The 26018-nt window shown below is 39.4% G+C and overlaps 1 protein-coding gene across 1 annotated transcript in view; it reads left to right on the top strand.

Moving 5' to 3' along the window:
* The window catches only part of ADCY2 (adenylate cyclase 2), a 162331-nt gene that overhangs the window by 1832 nt on the left and 134481 nt on the right, over positions 1–26018 (top strand). The window contains exon 2 of the mRNA XM_088526216.1: positions 16099–16296. Coding sequence (XP_088382342.1) covers positions 16099–16296 — 198 coding nt within the window. The remainder of the gene's footprint in view (positions 1–16098; positions 16297–26018) is intronic.

The following is a 26018-nucleotide window of genomic DNA, read 5'->3' as shown; positions in this document are numbered from 1 at the left end:
GTGGCAGTCATCCTCAAAGTTTGCAATCAATGCATGAAAGTAATTTCCAGGCAGGGAGAATGCTTGCCCTGACAGATTTTCAGCCACAGAGTATTGGACAAAATCCTTTGGATCTCTGCCCAGATGCTCACCTAAAATGATTTTATTGCAGTCCAGTCCTGTTTTTATTTGTGATGGAAATATTCCTAAAAGTTTAAATCTGATTTCTCCTGCATATGATTTAAGAATAAATATGATTTTTATATAGCTGTGTACATAGCTGATAATATGAAAAGGTCTGAACAGTTTTGTGAAACTGAGCTGTAAAAGCCAATATTCATATTTTGCACATCCAGTATGTGATAATTTTCATGGAATATGTAAAGGAGACGCAATAGAAGTGAATTAGAGTATTTCTGTAAGTTAGAGTATTTCCATGTTATGTATTTGATGTTAAAGGAAATCTTTCTTAACAGTTGTTTCCTTTAGATTTCATACAAAGCAATTAAGATTTTACTGAAAATTACTGAGGCCCATTGTGGAAACAAAATTCCAAAATGACTCACAGTAACACTTGATTCATGTTTCTCAGTTTTATGTCAACGGACAGCTTGGGACTTGAAATGTGGGATCAGACACTGTTAGCAAAATGGAAGTTTATGAAATAGGAAATATTTTTATGACCTTGAAAAAAAAGAGAGGCTTTCCTCCTATTCTAAATTTTTATTAGTTTGTTAAAATAGATCGCTGTGAGGTAATGATATGTCTCAGATGCCATCTTTTCTTTTTGGTAATGCATTTTTAAATATTCCTTAAGCACAGCCAACCACACAGGGATGTCTATTCCACCTATCCAGCTATTTTAACCTGTCAGCATATAGTAAAATTATAGTAAAATAGATGACTTAGATTCCAAGACATACTTTATATGTTGACTAGACAATGTGCCGCTGTTTATTTTTATTGGGATAGGTTTCTTTGGAGGTTTTGTTTTCATTTGTTTCAGAAGAATATTGTGATTTTTGACCTTTGTGTTTAGCCAGTCTGTATTTTCTCACATTCTAACTGTAAGATTTCCGGAGGCTGCTCCAAGGATGACCATTCAAAGTGCGGAGTTTTAAATAATTCAATAATAGTACCAACCTTTTGAACTTTCCATGACAAGGTATCTTCTGTATTTTTACCATACCTGGCAGGAATTTAAAACTGCAAAAATACGTGTAGGAAGAGCTCATAATTGCCCCTTATTCATTTTCTCATTTTAGTACTAAAACCTTGTCACTCTTTTTAGTAATATCCAGAATGATTCTGATCAGGTCATCTCTATTGTAATTGCAGCTCGTAGGAAAATACTTGAATTATCCCATCTGTGGTAGCATATACAAGCTTTTTTTCTTGGAGTGCTCTTGCTCTATGCTCAAAGACCAGAAGCCTGCTATGCAGTGCTTACCTTTGACATTAGTCTGTGACTTATTCCTGTTTGTTAAAATCCTTGCTGCTGTTACTCTCTTAAGAGATGGTTGTTTCTTTTTCAAGCTTGTTGGTGGACAGCCATATGCCTTTTAGTGGTACCGCTGCTCAGACAAATCATATGTTCAGTGACAAGTGCTTCTACAGTGTTTCTCTTGGGATTTGACCTGGGGAATGTTGTTTTGTTGGGCGCTTGGTCAGTATGAGAAGGAATCTTTCTTTCCTCTGGCTGGCGTTGCTGTCTAAAAGAAATCCTTGCTACTTCTGGTAAAAACTGGACATCATCCAAACCTAGAGCTCTGCCAGATTTTCATGACGAGGACCTCATTCTGAAATGGAGAGGAGGAAAAATGCCCATGTAGAAAAAAATAGCTTAGAATTGCAGATGGGGAGACTCGTACCATCGCTCTTTGCAGTGTCTCAAACAGCCCAGGCGGCTGCAGATGAGCAATGGCTACATTTCTCCAGGGCTGAAAAACTAATTCACGCACAGCTAAAGGACACCACACCATGTTGACATCGTGGTGGTGGTGTGAGATACGTGGTTAATAACCAAGGAAATTTCAGGGCATATTTGAGGTCAGACCTGTATGGTTTTAAGCTCTTTTGGTGCAAGAGCACTAAAATATCTTCCCAAAGGCCAAGAGCATCCAAGGTTTGAAAGCATTCCTTGAATCCTGGAAGACTGAACACAGGATAAAGCATCTGCTAGGCTGTTTTCAAGCTCCAGCACATTCCCCCTGAAAGAATACTAAGGCACAGCAAAGTTAATGGGAGCAGGCAAACCCTCACCAACTGAAGGACAAGTTGAGACAGGACTGTTTGCATGCTTGATTCTATGGTTTTGTGCCCAAGAGATATCCCACCTCCTTTAAAACTCATTCTGCTGAATTATTGGTGCTATGAAGGTGAGGAAGATATCAAAACAAAAAGAAAGATTGTACTTGTAATGCATTTTATTTCCATAATTCCAGTTATAATTGAGCATACAGTTATGCTTTAAAGTCCCCTGCCTATTAAATTGTTCCATAAGGGAATCCTGTGGTTCTATTTTTTTCTGTGTCACAGATGATTTTTCCAGGTATATAGTTGCTGCCTTATTTCACAGCTATAGTTTTTGCCTATTTTGAACATTCTTGGGATATTGCCGTCCCTGCCTAATGGTCCAGTAGTACCTTCAGCTGTCTGAGCACAGCCAATACTACCTCCTGAACCAGGCCCATAAGGCCCACTTTTTCCTACCTTTCTGTCTGATTCTATTCCTAGGCAAGAATCAGGTCTTTTCCTTGTCTCATTTGGTAGTGACATTCCCAGGACATCTATGATTGCCCTGAATACTACTAAAGGCTTGTCTCATTTACTGGTCCTTAACCATCCTGCAAACAGAGAGCCATCAAGACGATGAGCTGCCTGTAGCAACTGCACTTCACATACTTGTTTCATCCTTTGTGTTGAATAACCTGAATGCTGAGTAAGAAGTGGATCAAGCTATAGGTATGGCTATGCTGGAAAAATTCTGAGCCTTGAGCTGTAATCTTGATAGATTATTGTTTTGTGGGTGCTCTGGCAGTCCCTAAATGGCTGATTTAATGTCACGGATTGTGACTCAGGCCCTTGATCTACAGCTCGTAATCATTACTGTGGCCGAAACAAATGACAAATAGTGTATTGAACAGAACTGGTGTTTACTGAGGTGCAATGGGAGTAAGAAAGATGATGGATTGGGTTTATGTTTGTCTGCTGTCTTTATTAGTATCAGGCCAGGCAAGTGGATTCACAAATTGTATATTGGCGATTTCGCAGTGGATCTGTCACCAAACTTGCGGGTACCGCTCTGGTTATCTTGCTTCAAGCTCTTTAAATTGTTTCAGTTTCTTATCATGGACTGATCGATTTCTAAGGATCCGAAAGCTCTTGTAAAAAATGGTGAATATGTTTCTTATGGTAAGTCTTCAAGAAGTGTCCTAGATTAAGGAAATTAGGCAGTGATTGCCCTATCAGTGCCTGGGCATGCCAGCATCATGGGAGCAAAGTGCAGCAGACAGCTGTAGCATTGCATCTTGCCCCTAAATTCATAGTAATGGGCAAGCTGTGATCACCCAAAAGTGAAGTTGTGCATGTTCCAAAAAACGGAGTCTGCTTGAACCTTATCAATATGTTAACAAGTTAAAATGCCACTGGGTTAATCTTTTTCTTTTCTGGACCTTGGATTAAGTGAATTAGTACAATTCTTCATACTTTTCCCTGCCTTCTCTCTTTGGGCATTCCCTCCTATCTCACAAAACAAAAAAAGAAAGAAAAAAGTCTCACAATTTCCACTCCAAGCCTTAGATCTTAAATAAGCAACCTCCAGACACTAAACTTTATTCAGATCATGCTGGCGATTCAAGGGACTGTTGACTCATTTGTGTGGAAGAGTGTAAGGCAGCAGTTTGCACTTTCCCTACCAATTGCCTGGTTTTCCAAACTATCTAAACATTTTCCTTCCTCTCCTGTCCCTAAATGCAACTCTCTTGTTCTCAGTGGTACCTGCATGATATGAGAATCCCTTGCTGTTCCACGGTGTTCTGTGCCCTTGGGAAAAGCAGGGAGAGCAGAGTCCATCACTAGCACTAGGTGACTGGATAGTCCCATATGATCCAGTGTGGATTGATCACTTTCTAAAGAGCACTTTTTGCTCACTTGGCTCTGCAGAAATAGTTATACCAAGGTTTGTCCATGTGTCCTCAGGCAGTTGAACTTTGTTGTGGGACCTCTTAAAGATATCAAAAGATGCTGGATGTCAGTGTCCACTGGCTGGGGAACTGGGATTATTGTCCTTCCATTTCAGGTAAAATTTCCCTATCCATGTCTCCAGTTTGCTAATATCTTGGTCAGCCCTGAAGGAAAATCCTAGGAAGACTCGATTCCGTAAGCAATTTTTTCAGCAGGATCGAAGACCCACACTAGTGTAAATGGAAATACTTTGTAACATCTCCTATGCTCTACTTGCTATGAAGACATCTTATTTTTTTCTCCTATTGCAGAGGTGTGATTTGTCTTGATTATATTTCAAATATAAATTAACACAGTGGTCTATGTTATTTGTGGTTATATGGAGGTGATAACCATTGCAGAATTTGGGCCTATTCGTGGAATCAAAACTGAAATAAGACACGTCTTTGGTTTGAAGTTACTTTAATTGACACTGATGGGTATATGAGGGGAATGTGTCCTTAGGGGAGCAAACTTTAGAAACCTTTTCTGTGATAAGACTGTGTTTGTTCTTAACTGTTGCAAAACCTTATGAAAAAAAAAACAAAAAGTAATTACATGATGTCGATAGTGGCTTTTTTCTATTAAATCTGTTTTTAATGTTGTTTTATTATGCTGATATGCTAAACCCTTGGAATATTATTGCAAAATATACTTTTAAAAGATGTGTCAGAGAAAACTGAAAGTACCTTCAGAATGAGCACTGTTTCCCACTGTGGTGAAATTCATACATTCTCTTGTTCAGATTTTGTGATCCTTCCTTGAGCAAGTTCCATCCTGACATTTTTTTCTGATTACAACCAGATTCTGAACCTATTATGTCAGGAGTAAAGTGTTGAGAAAAAGCTACCTTTCAGCTTTGATTTGCAAGTGACACTCAAAATGCATAGCTGTCACTTTTGAATAGCTCAAAGAACTGAATCAGTACTTCCATGTTTCTGACTTCTGTGAATCTACATGGAAATGAGAATGGTCATAATTTCACCTTCAATATTTGTGACAGCTCAGTTAAACTGAAAAGAATATCTTTGAGCCTTATGAAATAAAGTCCTATAAATGTTTAACTGATGCAGCTTTTTCAAATGTGACACAATCTGAATATACTTGACTGGAAAGCAAACATTTTCAGAAGTATCTTATTCAAAATTTAACTTCGTATATCCACATTTTCTGATTTTGTACAAATAACAGTTGTATTAGAGAGTTTCCATAAGATTATATGGATGATAACTGTAGGAATTTTGAGACCATCTGAAAAGATCTAACTAAATTAAATTATTAAACAACATTTTAGAAGAGGGATTCATAGAATCCTAGAATCATAGAATGCTTAAGGTTGGAAGGGACTTCTAGAGATCATCTAGTCCAACCCCCCTGCACACGCAGGGTCACCTAGAGCACGTGGCACAGGACTGCGGCCAAGCGGGTTTTGAAGATCTCCAGAGAAGGAGACTCCACAACCTCTCTGGGCAGCCTGTTCCAGTGCTCTGTCACCCTCACTGTTAAGAAATTTTTCCTTAAGTTCCTGTGGAACTTTTGGTGCTTCAGTTTCTGGCCATTACCTCTAGTTCTGTCGGTGGCCACCACTGAAAAGAGGCCAGCACCATCCTCCTCACTCCCTCCCTTGAGGTACTTATATACACTCATTAGATCCCCTCTCAGCCTTCTCTTCTCCAGGCTGAACAGGCCCAGCTCCCTCACCCTCTCCTCATAGGGCAGATGTTCCAGGTCCCTGATCATCCTTGTGGCCCTGTGCTGGGCTCTCTCCAGCAGCTCCACATCCTTCTTGTACTGTGGAGCCCAGAACTGGACACAATACTCCAGATGTGGCCTCACCAGGGCTGAGCAGAAGGGCAGGATCACCTCCCTCGACCTGCTGGAGACGCTCTTCTTAACGCACCCCAGGATCCCATTGGCCTTCTTGGCCATGAGGGCACACTGCTGCCTCACGGTCAACTTGTCGTCCACCATGACACCCAGGTCTTTCTCCGCAGAGCTGCTCTCCAGAAGGTCAGTCCCCAGCCTGTACTGGTGTCTGGGGTTATTCCTCCCCAGGTGCAGGACCTTGCACTTGGCTTTGTTGAATTGCATGAGGTTTTTCACCACCCAGTTGTCCAGTCTGTCCAGGTCCCTCTGGATGGCAGCGCAGCCCTCTGGGGTATCGGCTACTCCTCCCAGTTTTGCATCATCAGCAAACTTGCTGAGGGAGCACTCTGTGCCTTCATCCAGGGCACTGATGAATAAATTGAACAGGACTGGACCAAGGACTGACCCCTGGGGGACCCCGCTAGCTACAGGCCTCCAACTAGACTCTGCACCGCTGATCACCACTCTCTGGGCCCTGCCATCCAGCCAGTTCCTAATCCACCTCACTGTCCACTCATCTATCCCACACTTCCGGAGCTTGCCCAGGAGGATGTTGTGAGGGACGATGTCAAAAGCCTTGGTGAAGTCGAGATAGACGACATCCACCACTCTCCTCTCATCTATCCAGCTGGTCATTCCATCATAAAAGACTATCAGATTAGTCAGGCAAGATCTCCCCTTGGTGAATCCATGCTGACTACTCTTGAGCACCTTCTTGTCCTCCATGTGCCTGGAGACAACAGCCAGTATGAGCTGTTCCATCACTTTTCCGGGGACGGAGGTGAGGCCCACTGGCCCATTCAGAACCAATACTTTTAGAATAAAGCATGCAAGAGAATATTGATCACTACATTTAGTTGAAAAATAATTAAAGTGATATGAGTAATTACTAATTAGCTCTGGATACTGCAGTAATATGTCCAATCAAATTACAAGATTTCTCTCACTTTACTGCTTATTTTCAGTCATCTTCTGAACTGGGCAATTCCAGAAGTAATATGTGATTAATTGTCATGACACTTTGTGACATGGTGTATCTTCTGTGGCTTCTGGCTAGAGCTGTTGGATAGGATATTTTTATAAGTGTGCCAGCTGATTAGGTGTTGTAGCCTCTGGAAACTGGATGGGACCAACTTGATTTTCATAGTCTATAGAATGTCTTTGGATGGAAGCAACTTCGGTTAGCTGCCAATATGAGAGTAGATTCAGATGGTGCTAGGTGCCCGAAAGGCACAAAAATCAGGTTCATATTCGCTGAATCTCTGCAGGCCCTCTGAATCCCAATTTATTAAATAATTGTATGCACTGCCAGATTTTTAGACATGTGGTATACTAGAGGGGTTACAGGTCAGTGGAATATCTGGAGGGGGAATGCTGCTCATGGGAGAAATGTGGCTGTAAAAATAAATAGGAGAAGCTGCCTATTATTGTGGGGGTTTAAAGAGTTTAGGCTGGGTACACAAGGTTTACACAGGGCATTTTCATTTATACACAGATATGTTGATTCTGATAATCTTTTTTGTGTGTGTGTGTGGGGGGCGGGGGGGGAATAAAGGTTGTTTTCTGTCCTGAGCTTTCAAAGCCATATGATAGTGTCAAAATGGTCACTGACTCTTGAGTTTCTCTAGCTATCTGTTCACATGCAAGCTTATCAAGTGATGGCCGCTCCCTCTTGATCTAAGATAAATAGTACACTTAAGTACAAGAATCAAAGGAAAGTTGTGCTCTCTCCATGCATATGAAATAGAAGAAAAGAGTCCTTAAAACTAAACATTACCCCATACACATGTATTTGGCTGTGGTGCAGTGTTGACCACCCTTGCAAGGCTTCTCTTTTGTATCCTTTTGAAGTGGTGGTGGGAGGAGGACAGTATTAAATATGCATGGAGGTGTCTTTGGTCAAGATGGGTTTAGGCAACAGCATTATTTGTCACTTTCCTGATGTCCTGTTTTTTGAGTTATTTTTGTCAGCTAATGAACACTGAAGCGATGTTTTCATGGGGCTGTCTATTATAAATACCACATCTCAATTTCTAAGTGTTAATAGTCAGCTAAAAGCTTGTCATCTATGTAGAATTGTTTTGTCTGAGCTGCACCACTTCATGTTTATCTCCACTGAATTTCATCTGTTGTTTTTTCTTGCCCAGTAGCAAGTATTAAGTGGTCCTTTTGTAGATCTTCACAGCTGGCCCACATCTTTGTCCGATCATTATTCACCCATTTTTCCAAATCAATACACCTACCTACTTAATCTGTTATTTCTGTGTGTTTTTCAACCATTTCCTTATCCATATCAAACTTTTAATCCATGGCAACTTAGTTTATATTCCTTAGGTGACAGATGCTCTTGAAGGCCTTTTGGCCTTTGGACTGTCAACTGGGTGCTCCATGTTGACCACTTAAGGAGCTACTGTGTTATTGATGCATTAATTCTCTTTACCAAATGCCATATTTAAGTATTTATATGTGCACAGGTTTTAATGAAGTTGCCCAGGATAGATATCAGGCCTACTGGCCCTTCCCGTGTTCTTTGAAAAGGATCCCAGCAAAGACAGATGTCACAACACCTTCTAGTCTTTGGTGTGAGCCTCCTATATTTATAGGATTTTGGGGCTACCTACAAAGACTGTAATTTCTTAGCTTCTTGCTTTCCTACCTCTGTGATCCTTTTAACAGCTGCTGCATGACAGAGATGAAACTGTCTAAATGTTTGGCCTCAGCATTGCCTACTGTTGCGGTACTTAAACACAGGTTGGACTTGCTAAAATACCTGTTGTGTGTTTTTTTCTTTACAGCTTTCCTTATTCATACATTTCATAGTGTCATAGGTAGTTCCAAACTGGTTTGGTGAGCTCTCTTATATGGCTATATGTTTTGATAACTCTTTGCTGTTCAGCCTACTATTTTTATGCACAGGGACTCTGTTATTGATTTTCCTAGTTTGCTAATATCATTTTTTATATAATTCTTTCCTTTCTTCAGTGTATCTGAAAGTATGGGTCAGTCTTTGTATGCTTGCTTCTCTGGAACAGGCTTTTGTGCTGGTTGTCTTTCCACCAAACTTTCAGTATGAGCGCTGTATAAATGTTATTAGCATCAGGCATTGTAATACTTCTATCTTGCTTCTTAGGTTTTAAGTGTTTATATAGAAGCATGTATACTTCAATAGGATTGTTTTTCTGCAACCTTTTTAAAAAGTGAGCCTGTTCTGCCTTTTCTTTGGCATTTCCTTCCTGCTGAAGTTTAATAAATTTATTCGGTTTGCTGGAGAATTATAAGTCTCCCATGACCTTAGCATTTCTCTTAAACTACATTTCTTTAACCTCTTCTTTCACATCTTCTTTGGTCCTTTCTTACATTGTTCGTGTTTGCACAGGCCATGACCTTTGACCCTTCCTCAGCACTTTCTAGGAGCATGTCCAAACGCCTTTGTGAGATCTGCTGTTCTGGCATTAAACGGAGAAGTCTGATCTGTGGTATTTCAAACTTGGTTTTGCTGATAAGCAGTGCTGCGATACTGCAGCTTATGAGCTTCACTAATCACTAGCAGACAAATTTTGGTTTGAAAATCTGAAAAGGTGGCTATTTGCTACTAACTAACCAAGAAGATTATCAAATGTATAGATTTAACTCACTAAATACAACCCACTGGCAAAAAGTGCTCAGCACTAGTCAGGCAAATTGGTGGTCTCAAGAAAGTTCATTATACATATACAGTTGGTCACCAAATTATCTCTATTTGTGCTTACATGCCAAGTAGGACAGATCTAGTAGAGATCAAGGAACAGTTCAAGTTGTTTTCAGTCATGTTATTATGTTGATTCAAAATCCCAAACTCTCCATACTGGAACATTTTACTTGCACACATTGTTCATAATTTTGAAGTCTGAGAATGTCATATGAAAGGTTTTCGTGGAGTCTTACAATAGCAATAGTGTCCCAGTGTGCTGAAAAATACAAAGTGACCTAGATGGAGCCATGAATCAAGAGCTGCTTCTTGCCGATTATATTAGTATGGAGCAACTTGGCAGCTGTAATGCCAGGCAGAAATGCCAGGCCTGTTTCGTGATGTGCAGGCTGCTGATTGCTGACTGTTGAGGACTCAGATATCGCTGTGTGCTGACAGCCGGCATAGATGGCATGCCAGACATTAATAGAGAGAGACGAATTTCTGGAGACCACAGACACCACAAAACAACTGCATGTGCAGCCTGGTGCTGGTATCACTGCACTGCAAAGCTGAATGTAGAATGATGAATTGGGGAAAAAATCTCTGGCATGCCATTACAGAGGACCTTAATGAAAACAGAGACACAAAATTCCACAGGGTTTGACTGAAAGCACAGGTCAGTGAATGTGCTGTTAGTATCTGTGGACATGCTGCACAAAGCTTAATAGATTAGAAAAAGGGGAAAAAAGAAAGGCAGCAAAGAAAGCATCTAACCAGGCAGCTAATTAAGAAGCACAAAGAGGACTTTGTGTTATAAAAGAGAAATGATGGGCATAAAAGACTGAGGAGTTTTGATAAGTTGTGAATCCATGAAGTACCATATGGACCTGGAAGTAGCATCTGGGCTTAAAGATGCTGTGCTGTTTTTGAGGCAAGGATGGGCAAATAATGATGGAATTGATGAAAAAGTCAGGATGTCTGGCCAAAACTTTTAAGTTGTGTGTGTTAAATCATAGAATCATAGAATGCTTAAGGTTGGAAGGTACCTCTAGATGTCATCTATTCCAACCCCCCTGCGCACACAGGGTCACCTAGAGCACGTGGCACAGGACTGCATCCAAGCGGGTTTTGAAGATCCCCAGAGAAGGAGACTCCACAACCTCTCTGGGCAGCCTGTTCCAGTGCTCTGTCACCCTCACTGTTAAGAAATTTTTCCTTAAGTTCCTGTGGAACTTTTGGTGCTTCAGTTTGTGGCCATTACCTCTAGTTCTGTCAGTGGCCAGCACCATCCTCCTCACTCCCTCCCTTGAGGTACTTACAGACACTGATTAGATCCCCTCTCAGCCTTCTCTTCTCCAGGTTGAACAGGCCCAGCTCCCTTAGCCTCTCCCCATAGGGCAGATGTTCCAGGCCCCTGATCATCCTTGCGGCCCTGTGCTGGACTCTCTCCAGAAGCTCCACATCCTTCTTGTACTGTGGGGCCCAGAACTGGACACAATACTCCAGATGTGGCCTCACCAGGGCTGAGTAGAGGGACAGGATCACCTCCCTCGACCTGCTGGAGATGCTCTTCTTAATGCAGCCCAGGATCCCATTGGCCTTCTTGGCCACGAGGACACACTGCTGCCTCATGGTCAACTTGTCGTCCACCATGACACCCAGGTCTTTCTCTGCAGAGCTGCTCTCCAGAAGGTCAGTCCCCAGTCTGTACTGGTGTCTGGGGTTATTCCTCCCCAGGTGCAGGACCTTGCACTTGGCCTTGTTGAATTTCATGAGGTTTTTCAGCACCCAGTTGTCCAGTCTGTCCAGGTCCCTCTGGATGGCAGCGCAGCCCTCTGGGGTATCGGCTACTCCTCCCAGTTTGGTATCATCAGCAAACTTGCTGAGGGAGCACTCTGTGCCTTCATCCAGGTCATTCATGAATAAATTGAACAGGATCTGTGCAAACTGTTAGCCAGAGCAGGGAGCAGCCTCTCTATGTAAAATGGAGATTTTTTTCCAGCTGCCTAGGAGAAGGCATGCGCAGCACAGTCAGTACTGTAAACCAATCCACTAAAATATAAAAGCAGTAGGTGAGGGTCGCATATAGCCAAAACATCTTCACAGCTTTTTAGAACTGCAGAGAAATATTTCTTGAGCATCTCAAGAACTGCAGTGTTGCCCAGCTTTGCAAAGGGAAGGATGGCAAATTGTCTTATGAAAATCATCGTAGTTCTCATTTCTCTCAAGTTCTGGAAGAGCTTCTGCCAGAAAATAATGTCAGTTAAAAGAGGATGTCGTGCTGTTATGGTACAGATGTCTTTGAGCTAATAATCCTTGAACATGAGTTTATTTTTTTTTAAATGCTGTCAACTTTTAATACATTCAACTTTTTTGAAAAGAAACATAAGATCTTACAGAGTTTTAATGTCTGAAGAACATTTTTCATGTGTTTCTATATTTACATTTAAAAGAAAATGTTTCATTGAACTCAGCAAAAAGTGATTTCAATGGTGATTTAAAATAGTAAACGGTTTGAATTAATTCCAACTAAGCATGTGGTGTTTCGAATCCCAGCAGGAGTCTGCTGTAAAGAGACTACTGTCAAGTTCCCTTAGTTGCAGAGAATAAAAGAAGTACCAAAGGAAAAAAAGATCATGGAAATAGATTTTATACTAAAACTGGTATTTCAAGTGCTCGTTTGCTTGTATAGAGTACTTTATTAAGATGTGTAGCTTATATAAAGCAGTTGCATACTCTACAGCAGCTCTACTGTTCAAGATTAAGCTGAAGGCATGCTATTATCCAGAAAAGGAAACATAAGCGAAAGTGATTATTCACATTTTAATGGGGATAATAAGATTATTGCACCTCTCAAGAATTTATGGGCGGGAGATAGATTTCTAACAGTAAACTTTTGATCTCTTCAGTAATTAGAAGTAGAATAGAAGAGACTCAAAAAGATAGAGCCGTCAATCAAGAGCCATGTTTTGTCAGCTTAGCCACTATGTTGGAAAGTGTCTTGCTGATGTTTTAATGCCAAAACATTTTGTGTGTTTTACTCTCTGAGACTAGCAATAGAGAAGTGTGTTTTTTTTTTTTTTATTTTACTTGGAAAACAGTTAGGAAAATGAACTGTTTAGGCTTCAAGAATTTATTTTTGCATCTTATGTTCCCTTTGAACCTGCTAAGCATACCAATGCTTGCAAATGCTGGCCCTGATTTTACAAGTTTTAAATGTTTAAGAATTTTAAAATCTTGAAATTACAATTTCATAACATTTTAATTCCTCTGAATAGAAAAATATGCTCAATTTAGCTCCAAAATTAAATTGTCTCATACTTTGATCTAAACGTTAATGCATATTTTACACACAGAATTGTGGATACCTGCCCCTCCAGTGCATATGAAGGCTTTCTAGAAAGGGTTAAAGTAGTAATAATAATTGCATGCTTGCTCTTGCTGTCCCTTGCCCAGTCCTCTCTTTTTTTTGATTATCTAATTTATACTACATTCCCCACAGCCCACAGTGTATGGTGAATGTCAGCAGTGTGGGACAGCAGAAACAGATTGTTTTGCAGCTAGCTAAAATAGGTGGACTCAATAGGGTTACATTAATATACATAAGATGAAGAGCTGATTCATTGTCATCTATGTTTTTCTGGGTATTTGTAAAACCAAACAAAATCAAGACATTGTGCAACAGAAGACCAGGAAAGGGAGATAAGTAGTTTTTTTATTTTTGATCAAAACTGGGCACAGCTCAGTGTTGAAATCAGTGTGCACTGAAAAAAGGATATTCACTGATCAGCTATTAATTTATAAACAAACATTTAGAGGCACGGATCTAATGTAAGAATATATGTAAAAGTGTAGCTGTGTTTGTATGTTCTTAACTGAAATCTAGATCTAATGGATTTATTATGAAACTAGACAGGTAAGATGCTCATGCTGGAAAGTGTAGGAAATGATTTTCTGAAATGGAGAGGAATGTTGAACTGCATATCAATATTCTAGCTTCTGTGTTTGTGGCCTGATCAGCATTACCGAAATACTGATCTGTTATTAATATAAATCCACATTTTTCCTGAATGTCAGCCTGCTCCAGGAGCTTGTTGCCTGTGCAGCAGTGCAAAGGGTATGATGTTCCCTGGATGTGTATGCAGGCTCTGACTTACCCCGAGGTTCCAGCAAGGGTTCTTCAATGACACTGGGAAGTGCAGGAATCAAAATTTAAGTTAAATTTGACAATTATCTAGGCTGTCCTTGGTTAGGACATTAAAAAAAAATAGCATGATATTGACTGCCATATCTTAGAGATGGAAAGAATGAAAATCATGAAAGTCAGGTGTACAAATGAGTAGCTCTTGCTATACCAGTTGTGTGTTATGTTTTGTCTATGAGTATGGGGGAATTGTGGCTTCCTATGGCTCTGTTTCTGCAGACAGAGGTCTGTGCCTGCTTTTTAAGCTCTCGGGTCTCTCTCCTGTAGAACTACCTGAACACTTGAAAGCCTTTGTGCATACTTTTACCAGATCAGTGTTTGCATTTCAAAGGGAGCACCATAATTTCTTGACTCTTAAGTAGCTTATAGGCTGGTTGGCTATGTTGAAATAATAATTGTTTAAATGGGTGACTTGGTCAATATAAAATTAAAAAAAAATATATATAAGGAGATCAAAGATGAGCAGACTTTAGTCATCTCTCAAAAGTGGTTGCATGGGTTCATTTCTGTGCATGGAAAGCCAGAGGAAAATATGAATGAAGGAAATCTGCTGCTGTTCAGTTTATGTAACTTCTTCCCTCCCAAATGAGGAGGAAAAAAAAATAGCTTAAATATACTGTTTGAAAGGTGAGAAAGGCAAATATTACTTGCCATGTGTGTCAAGGCTGTGCTAGCTGAAAGCATGGCTGGAATTACTTTGCAGCCTGGGGGAACCTGCCGATGTTGCAGTGGCTGGGTGCTTGCCGTGTGCAGGGTGCACATGGTCATGGTCATGAGTCAACTCCCAAGAGAAGGTTGGGGAGGGGAAGGTGAGGGGACGTTAAAGCAAGGCTCTCCTTGTAGGCATGGTATTGCATAACTGATCTTTTATTAGATCTGGACATTTAAAAAAAATACTGAGAAATGCTGGAAGAGTAAATCTTCAGATATGCTGAAATTCTTAACCAAAGAGAGAAGAAAAATCACTACAGAAAACCTTTAAGAAAAATGTTATGTGAGCTGAGAAAAGAGTAATAGACAAGATTTATCAGGGTTTTAAAAAGCAACTATGAACCTAGGGAAAAAGAAATGTTATTTCTTTGTGCTCAGTTTTCTTAAAAATCATCAAATAAGGTAATATCATATTATTCCAAAGATTTCACCTGTATGTAAAATAGGAGAAATTTCTATATGAAATGCAGCGTTAGTGGAGGATTTTATACTGTTGCAACGGTAGAGGTTGGGAGCCTGATTTTGCAGTCTTTATTGTGACAAATCATGCTTTTATAATTTGTAGCAGCTGCCAGAATGATTAAAGGTGTTGTGATCAGACTTCGAGTGCTGTGGTCCTTCAACCTCAGACGTTTAACTAATACAGTCATAGCAAATCGTACCAAATCAAGTATTTGTTCTTTTATTTTTATAAAAAGTAATGCACAGTGATTGTTTAGATGATTTAGAGGTATTAGTCTAGTAAATTTGTCAACTTGTGTGTAGGTTCTGGAAAAAAATTAGATATTGTTTGTTCTAAGTCTCAGCTCACATTGGATTCTGTTTTTTTGCACATACTGCAGTAAGCAGTTGCTAGAAAAATGCACACATGTAATCTAGAGTCTAACCTTCCAGATGAATACTTTAAACAGAAGCAAAATTTATGGTATTTTCTGAATTTTGCTGCCCCAGAAAGTAGGCTTGTATGGACCTTCAGACACATAGTAGATTACAGAGGCATTTTGAGGGCTGCATTTTTAGAGAGAGAAATGTGAATTTCCCCTCCAAGGCACACTCATCTCAAATATTTTGCATTCTGGGGTAGAAAGTCTGTGTTACTCCTGCAGATTTAGCTTGCCTTTCAATTTGCTTCATCCTACAGGCTGCTTCATTACTGTGGTATGATTTACAGGTTTCCCAATCTGCTTCAACTAATATATTTCTTAATTTAGTAATGAAGCACCATGCTGTAGTGTTGTTAATAGTTATTTATGAAGATAATATTCAAAATTATAGCTTCTTGCAGTGAAAGAAATCCTGTTTTGATTCATATCACTTTTGGTGTTCAAACTCATGTCTTTCAGAGAGCCAGACTCTTTATGCAGCCAGGTTAGAATATCTCACTGTTGTCTCATATTTGAGTACTGTAGCTTTTAACTTCCTTTTCATTCTTCTCTATTTTCAGGAAATAGAAGACCATGTGGCATTTTTAATAACTGTTCCAACAGCCCTAGCAATTTTTTTTGCTATATTTATCCTTGTCTGCGTAGAGCCTGTATTTAAGAAGCTGCTTCGTGTATTTTCTCTGGTGGTCTGGGTATGTCTTGTTGCCATGGGATATCTCTTTATGTGTTTTGGAGGAGTCATCTGTCCCTGGGACCAGGTAAGACCATTATTAATATTTTTTACTTCCATTGACTAACTTTTTCAAGAATTAGTCCATGCAACAGCATTCACAATAATTTTTGTGGGCCATCTCATAAAAGGTTTCTGTGGTTGTGTTTGGCTGATAAGGTTCCCTGCAACTCTTTTAGAAATAATAAAAAACGTGTGTCTTTACCATATGACAATTTTAATATAATTTTGCATAGATATCTTTAAGGTTCTTTACATATTCATGTTTCCAGTCACAGCCTTCATATGATGAATGCTTGGTTGCAATGGCCAGTTAATGTGGCAGAAGTGATAGTTTTGTTCAAGATTGGCAATGCTGTCTTCTTCAATGTAGTTGGTTGGAGCTCGCAGTGTAGATCTGTCCTTCAAGATATCCTCTAACAAATAAAACAGGATTAGGGCTTTCCCCACATTTCTATTGAAATAAACAAGTAGAGGGAAATCTGAAAAACCTTTCACACTTTCAAAACTGTATAAAACAGCTCAAACATGAACGGAGTTGCTTCAGAGAGCTTTTGGAACATTGAAAATGCGGTTTGTGATATAATAAGCTGTACCTGACAAATTCTGTGCTCTTTAAAGCTCTTCTTTTCTGTAAGAGTTCCTACTTCCAAATGCTTTTGTTATAATCATGGTAAAATTCCCCTTAAATTCAGTGGGTGCACATCTGGTTCTTTAATTGGAAACCCTATTTTCCTTTTTTGGTCTAACTCATACTTTTTTAAACCAAAACTGTCCCATGGATATATTTCTCAGATGTTATTTTTTTATTTTCTTGCTGTGGTAGGATGAATAAAAGCGTATGCATACATTTATGCACATATGCATAAATGTATCTCTTGAAAACGCCACGTTGACTCCAAGTTTGCTATACCCTCTGAATTATAATACTTTATGTATGGTGTCTTCTATGCCTTTAAGTTCAACTTGGAACATTTACTTTGACTTGCTATTCTGATCCTGCAAAGCTTATGCAAATATTGAACTTTATAGCTAGTTCCTTTAAAATCTTTGACTTAAATGATTTAAGGTGATGGTGCATGTTGGTAATATTAGTTTTGAAGCCTTGCCTTTGCGAATGACTTTAATATTTTCATTTTATTGGAAGATTCAGGGAAGAACTGTTTGTGAAGCTTGAAATGAAAAGACTTGTATGAACATTCCTGTGGTAAAAAGGGGAATAAGCAAATCAAAATACTTTTTTTTTTTTTTTCTAGATACAGATTTCACCAGTTGTAGGATACCATTTGAAAGATACTACAGTGTTGCTCAGGCTTAGGCCTGGAGCAGGCAAGGGTTCTCCAGGGTACCTCCATCTCATTGCACATTTGTGGCTTAGCTGTACTTTGCAGAAGTGTTTGTCCTCTGCTAGTGGGGAGGCTGTGACAGTGTGGCCCTTGAGCTCTGAGAGGACTCAGGCATTGAGTGGCTCTCAGCACTAGGAAGGAAATTTCTTCTTTTTCTATTTTTTCTTTTGAATAGCAATGTTGTTTTGATGATGGTTTTTGTAGGCATACTTTTACCTACGGTTAGTTAAGAGTAGATTACTGGGAGATTGCAGTCTTTCTGAGAATTTGACATCTTACACAGTAGGCTAATCCTAGGTTTGATGTTTTTGAACATTTGTAACAAAAAAAGTGCTGAGGAGGAAAATGCTGTTGGGTGTTTATATAATGTTGGTGTATTGATTGCTCTGCATCCAGAATATCTGGGTCAACATTCTTCCCTATAATTACCCATGAAAGCAGATCTTTGAATAACCTTTCCACAGTGGTCATTGACAGAGATTCTTTGTCATTTACATTTTGCAAATTTTGTAGGGTCTTTTTATTTTATCTTTTTATAAGAGAAAACAAATGTGATTTTACAAGGGAAAGCAAATGTGATGCAAAATTCTGTTTCAAATATTTTCTTTACAAAACAGCTAGTTGGAAAATCATAAAAATAAAAAAGAAGAGCTATTAGTAGACTTCAGAAATATTCTTTTCATCATGTCTTTCATGTCTTCTAAATCCTCAGCCTGTTAAAAGTACAACAATTTTTAATTGTACTAGTTACTACTGACAAATACATTTTCTGCATGCCATAGTTGATGAGAACGACATAATATTTAGTCATGTGTAAACAAACCTTCTACCCTTAAAAGACAACCTCAAGTCCTTTCATTTTTGGGTTAATGATTTTAATCTTCCATTTGGTTGTTTATAATGGATAAGTGGGGGAATTTTCCCTGTGGTCTGAAGGAACCAAGTCTGAACATTTGCTTCTTTTACTCATGTTAAGAGTATCAATGGAGAGATTATTTTATTTAGGAACTCAATATATAATTAATGCAGAGCAGGACCTGCTGAGCCCATGGGCACATAGCTAAAACTGCTTGCACAGACAGCAGACAAGTGCCAGTGAAGTGGATGGTCAGGGCCATGGTATTTTGTTGGGGCCTGTGGGATGGTGTGGAGTAAATGTGAATTGTAATTAGTTTCAGCTGTCTTTGGTTGCCTCTGTTCCCTGAATTAATTTCTCTGTATTTTCTCTTCTCATCTTACTTGCACTACCAATTTTACCAGCCAGCCTAGTGCTCACGTTAGCCTAAGGTCACTGAATGAGAAAAAACAAATACACTGGATGGAGAGCACCTAAATAGGTAGTGGGTGACTTAACAGGGCCGGGGCAGAGGGGGATGTGTGTGTGAAAGAACTTGGGCGCTAATGTCAAGTCTCTTTCGTACCTGACAAAGTTATTTTAACCCTGGAAGCCTTCCCTCATGGGCATCATCCCAAGTTTCTGCCATTGGCAAGCTTGGCAGGAGAGTACCAGTTTTACCCTCACAGTCTAGAGAACTTGGACTCTTTAATACTGCATGCACTAAACTTCAGAACAGTCTCTGGCATGTCTGCTACAAGTAGCTTAACACCTAGCTAGTAAGGGCGATGTGCTCTAGGTGTCCCTGCTTGAGCGGGGAGGAGCTTGGATAAGATGATCTCTAGAGGCCCCTTCCAACCTCAACCATTCTGTGATTCTGTGAAAGCAGTAACACATGAAGGTGGTTTCAGGAAAGAGGGATCCAAGGAAGGTGCTTAGAAAGGTGTATGCTGAAGTTGGTGGACAATGTCTTTGATAGAAGACCCATAACACAAGGCAGGTAAACTGAGGAAGTGGTGTTGATGCAAGAATGAGTAGAAGATTGTAGGATTTTTTGTGTGTGCGCTGAGAGCTGAGGGTTGTAGATGGTTAGATAGGAGTGGCAGAGGCTCACCTTATTCTTCAGTAGCTCAATTCACAAATGCAATGATATGTTGAGGTAAATAAATTCTCTGTCTCTGTAGCCAAGAAGAGAAGTACTCTGAGGATGCCATCAGCCAAAGGATAAAGGTGATGTGTAGTTTTTTCTGGTGTTAGGGTTTTTTCTTACTGCAGAGACTCTTTCCATATAAAATGGAAATCCAGTACTAACCTGTAGAGTTACATACCCGGGGATAAATTTAAATTAATTTTCTCTTTTTTCACTGATAGTTTAGTTATTGGACAGGAGTTGCCTTTCCATGTCAGCCTTTCATGTCTAGTACTTGCTCAGCCTTTGGTGCAGAATGTGTGTGAATGTCACTGCACATTGATATCAATGGATGAGAAGAGCTCTTAGTATACTGTGGATGATACCAAAAAGAGTAATTAATATAGCATCATCCTGGTCTAATGAAATCCGTCATTGCTGAATTTCAATATTCAGCTCTATTTAAGTATGTTTGCAGAGCCCAGGCAGCAGATGTGTTCTACTTGTCTCCTCATGTATATTCAGTTACACTACAGAAATTGTTTCAAGAAGATTTGATGCTTCTGATTTCCTCTCTCCCCCTCAGTATTTTTCCCCAAGTAATGTTTTGAATATGTTTGGCTACATTGTGAACAGTTTCCAAAGTATGGTGTGAGTTTTTTTAATGTGTTGTTTTGGACAGGTTGAATTCAGGCCTTGGAGCAGCACAGCTCTGCAAAGTGTAGGCAAGATTTTTCTCAGTCATTATTTGTAACGCTTAGTTTTATGATATTCTCTTGGTGTCTGAGGACAGCAATGTCAGGTAAGAGTCCATGTAGAGCAGTTTCCCTGGTCTGTCTTAGCATTTGGTTCCTGTATCAGGCGGGACAATTCCTGCTTAGGTTTCCAGAGACAATGGGGGAAACTTTCCAAGTTTTGAGATCTTCAGTAGGTCGCCCTCTCCATGGTATGCTGGATCTCTTCATGGAAAATAAATAACTTGTGCAGAATGACTTACAGGCCCATTTCTGCACCTTTCCTGGGGCCTATGTTAGCCAAAGTCATTATTTACATATTCATAAAATATTGTGTTAACCAGTACAGCAAAATTAGAAGAAGGGCTCAGGAGATGGAGGATAGAGAAGACTTGGAATTGCTTTCAATTTGAAGAGTAAGAAAACGATCAGGAATTAGTATCCTGAGCAAGAAACTAAACTAAACTTTGTTGGAAAGGGAACCTTAGTACCTGCTTGAAAAAACAACATGGGAAAAAATTGGAGGGTGTGCATGAGAAGGGAGGGAAAAAATATCAGCCAGCAGAATAAACAATTCTTTAGAAAATGGTGTGATAGAAAAGAAAAAGAAAAAAACACAAAACACAAATACAAGTCATGTTAGAGAAAAAACAGATAATTTACCTTAACATTCATTCTTCTGAAGTCACACAAAATCACAGACTTAATCTGCAAGACTTAATGTCCTTACCAAATCAGCTGTGCCTATATCTATATATAAGACAGAAAAAATCTAAGCTAAGCCACTATTAACCTTTGGTAAGTCATGCCAATAGTTTGATAGCTGTTCTTGGAAAGAGAGCAATTTCTTTAAATAGGGAAAGCAGATTTATAAAAAACTGTCGTAGTGCCAAATGGAAAATTAGAAGCCAAGCTGGAGAAGATGGGAATTATTAAAATAACTGTAAATGTAAATGAAAGGATATGGTGGCTGGGGTGACTTCAGGGAGCATTGGTCTGGAAGCAGATTTCTAGAGGCTTTTCTCAAGGGTCTGTCTGGAGAATGACTTCATTCTCAAAAATAAAGGGTTTTATTAGGGCTTTCTACTAGTGATGGAGCCAGCAACTGTCACTGCTCTGATGAATTTGTCTATGACACAGTTAAAAGATTCTTAACACAGCAGAAGATCAACATGTTATAGTGAAAGAACATGACCTTAAGGACTGAAGTAATAAAAGCTAGATACAATTCAATAATACTAAATGTTAGATACCTAAATTAGGAAAGTAACAGAAGAAATTGCAGCTATTGGCTGTGAGTTTCCCAGCAGAAAAAGGGTAGCAACAAGCAGAATAAGAGAAGCAATAGCTGGTCCTGCTGGTGTTAGAAAATGCATCCATAAAGGAGACAGCCTAAAGTATCCTGATGAGATGCTGATGTAACCACACATGGAATATTCTGTATGTTGCTGCTCACCTGCATTCAGAAAGGTGAACTGAAATGAAAATGGACTGAGAAAAAGGCAAGTGAGGTCCACAGAAAAATGGAGAGAGGAGATTATGAGAGTTTAACTTGCATTTATTAGCAACCAAGAACAGAAGAGCTCTGCGAGTGCTATGACTGCCATCTATAGATAACAGTTAATGCAAGAATAATAATCAACCATCTGTAAATGAAATTTAAACTGGAAATACGAATATACCCCTTACCTGCTGGGCATTTAGTTTTTGAAGTCTTTTGAGTCAGGATAATGTGGATTAAAATAATGAATTCATTTTACAGTGGGCTGCTGTGCTTGCTTGAGAGGCACTCTGTCTTTGGTAGCAGGAAGATGGCTCTCAGTGATTCAGGAGCATCATTTGACTTACTATTCCAATGCACTACTAAGATCTGTGGATGAGTGAACTAGTTTAAATGAAGAATAAGTCCAGGTTTTTTTCCTGAAACTTCAAAAATGAAGAATTCTTTTTTTTAAGTTATAAAATATTGTGAGTTTTTGTTATTGAAATGTATTTTATCCTTCCAGAGTTTGTCTGGAACAGTAATATGAAGAATTAAAACATCAGCATATTATAAGCCAGATATATTTCTGATTCCTTCAGGTAATTATTGTAAGAATTATGAGACATTTCATGTAATATAAGGGACTGAGGGTCTGTTTTACCTTTAGCAGAAGAGCTTTATGAAGCCTTTATTTTCTGCATGTTTGTTTCTTTATTCTGTTTTCTTTAGTGATTTTTCCATCTTAGAAGTATAAAGGTTGAGTTGATTGCAGATTTCCTCAAGATTATGGCACAATTTGTGTTTTGTGATACTTAGTATGCAAGTCCTGTGAATTAACTTCACTAAGGAAAGCATCACTCCACAGAAATGCACTAAAAATCTAGGATAATTATGCAAAACTGAATATTCTGGCAATTCATTCCATTTGACATTCTTAACTGAAAATGGAAATTTCAATACTTTTAATTAAAAGTTTTATTCAAAATAACATTTTAGGAGTCAGCAAATCCTAATCCTATTTTTCAATGTAAACCAAGTTAGAAAGTGCTCTTTAGCAAATCTCAATTACAGAATGGTTGAGGTTGGAAAGGACCACTGGAGACCATCTAGTCCAGTCCCCTTACACAAGCAAGGTCACCTAGAGAATGTTGCACAGGATCATGTGTAGGCAGGTTTTGAATATCTCCACAGGAAAAGACTCCACAGCCTCTCTGGACATCCTGTTCCAGTATTCTGTCATCCTCACAGTCAAAAGTTTTTCTCATGTTTAGATGTATTCCTGATTTTCAGTTTGTGTCTGTTGTCCCTTATCCTGTCACTGGGCACCACTGAAAGGGGTCTGACACCATCATCTTCACAACTTCCCATTTATACACATTGCTATGATCACCTTGAGCTCTTTCCTCTCCGGAATGAGCAGTCTCCAGGTTCTCAGCCTTCTCTCATATGAGAGATGCTCCAGTCCCTTCATCTTAGCAGCCCTTTGCTGAACTTGCTCCAGGAGCCCTTGTAATGGGCTGAGTGGAGGAGGAGGATCAGCTCCCCTCAGCCTGGTGGCAATCCTCTGGCTAATGTATCCCAGGATACCATTTGCCTTCTTGGCCACAAGGGCACATTCCTGTAGGAAACAACCCACTGGACTGTCACCCATGTTAGTCTGTACTTTATCCTTCCCATAAGCTCTTGACTTGCTTTTCTGAAACCCCTAGGCAAAGTACAACACATTCCAGCTGCTCTCTTGCATAAAGAGCAACTCGACTACCTCACTCTCCTGGCCTGTCTTTCCTAAAAAAGACCTAGCCATCTATGACAGCATTCCTGTCATTTGAACTATCCCAACATGTCTCAGTAATTGCAAGGAAGTGATGGCCGTGTGATCACACACAGATCTCCAACTCTTCCTGTTTATTCCCCATACTGTGTGCATTGGTGTATGGGCATTTCAGGGAGGTAATTGAGCCTGGAGATTTCCCAGGATCAGTGCAAGAGGACCTTCCATGCACTTTCGCAGCTTCATGTACCTCCTGAAGGCATCCTGACTTGTCTTTCATTACACTAACATCACTGTAACTCTCCCTTTCCCCCATCCTGCCTAGTTTAAAGCCTTCCTAACCAGGCAGGCCAGCCTGTTGGCAGAGAAACTCATGCCCTTGTTAGTGAGATGGATCTCATCTCTTTCCATCAGTGTCAGTATGGAAACAGGTCCCACGGTAGCTGAAACCAAAACCCTGTTGTCCAGCTGTTAACGTGGAATATCTGTATATTCCTTTTCCCATCCTTTCCTCTCACTGAGAAGAGAATGACCTGGGCTCCCAGACCATTGGCCACCATCCCGAGAGCTCTGAAATCCTGTTTGGTTTCCAATTTGCCCATATGGAAGAGCGGTAGAGGGTAATAGTCTGACACATGGACAGGCCTTCGCATGGACATGGGTTTCTGTAACATCTTGATGATGTTTGAAGAGCACTGGAATAAGGCAGGAGTTTGCTTGCTCCCCAGCTATTTGCAGCTGGTCTTGAAGTGGGCAGTGGGTTGGCTGCGTTGCATGGATGATAGTATGTAGCATTAGATCTCGCTCTTTACCAAGTTCTGTAAAATGTACTGCCATTGAAGTGTACTTAGTTTTCTTTTTTAATTGATAAGCAGAAGTTTAGGAGGAAGAAACAAACAAATCCCTCCATTTCTTCAGGATCCCAAAGAATTCATATTTTGCCCTCTCCCTCTGAATTAATCTCTTTCCAAACCGGACAACTGAACCAAGGTAGGTTCCTTATTGAGGCAGGTCTGGGGGAGACTTTGTGTCCCAATATGACATTGATGCCTGCTTTGTACTACTTCTAAGTGCAAATAAAGAGTGGCAATGGGTAAAAGCAAAGTAGAAAGCTGCGTTTAATCTTCCTTAATTCCCTTTCTGCTTTATCGAGCATCATTCTCCACCTTGTAGTTTGTCACAACCCCAGCTTCTGGCCAAGGCTGCTAATGGTCCCCTCTCTCCTGAGATAATACTCAGTAATCTTTACTAATGCCCTAGGAAAGATGGAAGGAAAGACAGACCTATCTGCTTTTTTTTTCTAAGGCTCTGATACCAGATATCTAGAGCATACTATTCTCTAAATATTGCCAGTCTCCCAGCATATCTCCTATTAGGCCTTCCTGAATCCAGTAGCCAGATAAACATCTGTCAATGTTTCTGAAAAGACTGACATTCCAATTTCAAATAGCATCACGTTGTGATATAACCAATGTCCATTCTGTACCTGGATTGTCAGAAGATTACATCTCAGTCTGTTTAAGAAGCACGTGTCAGAATCTCCCCTCTATGTGCTTGTGGTTTGTAGTATCACCCCAGTATACAAATCAGTAAGTCTGTGCAAATATTAGAAATCAATACTTATGTTAAATTCACAAGAAAGCAGAATGACTTGCAAAATTGTTGGACATGAAGTGCTAAGTTATCTTTCAGATACTGATTTTTAAAATATTTACTATCTGAGAATAGAGATGGGCAGGTTCAAGGAGAAGGTCCTGCTGGAAATGAAATCTATGTCCTGCATTAATAGGTAACAAATATTTGTACCTCTGTGATCTTCTATTTCCAGTTACTAAAACTGTAAGATCTTAGAAATGAACTTAAATCAATTAAATCAGTTAAATCAACTTTGTGTTTTTAGATCTTCATTCTGATATATGTCAAAAAGAGGTTTTGTATACTGAAGACATGAATTTTTGATAAAATTTGCAACTGATTGATCAGCATGGTTAAATCCTCAAAAATCTTTATAAAATGTTACGAAAGGAGGAGATAAGAAACAAGGAGAAAACCTTTTGACATAGCAAGGCTCACTCAGCATAATTTGTGGGCAGATATATGCTTAAGGTGAATGAAATGATTTTATAAAATCCCTACATAAAATTTTATAAATACCTTAAATACAGAAATGTCATAACATACAATTTTTTGAATTAATAATGGATGATCTAATTTAAATTATATAAATAATGAGCAAATTATAAATCGTGTATTTTTGTGGACCATTAGACTCAGGTGTGTTTCAAGAATTATTCATGCTCCCACAGTGTTTTTTTTTTTCTTTTAACCTACAGCAAAACTGTTTTTTCTTGTATTCAGTAGTATGTGTTGCTCGGTTATTGGGACATGGTTTTTATGTTTATATTGGCTTTATTCAGCAATAAGCTATCTGGCAAAACAGGAAGGAGAAAAA

This window comes from Tinamus guttatus, unplaced genomic scaffold (assembly GCF_059628265.1).
Source record: "Tinamus guttatus ecotype Peru unplaced genomic scaffold, ASM5962826v1 Tinamus_guttatus_pri_ptg000025l, whole genome shotgun sequence".
NCBI classification, from domain to species: Eukaryota; Metazoa; Chordata; class Aves; order Tinamiformes; family Tinamidae; genus Tinamus; species Tinamus guttatus.
The sequence above is the reverse complement of the archived record's forward strand: the minus strand, read 5'-3'. Positions and strand labels throughout refer to the sequence as shown.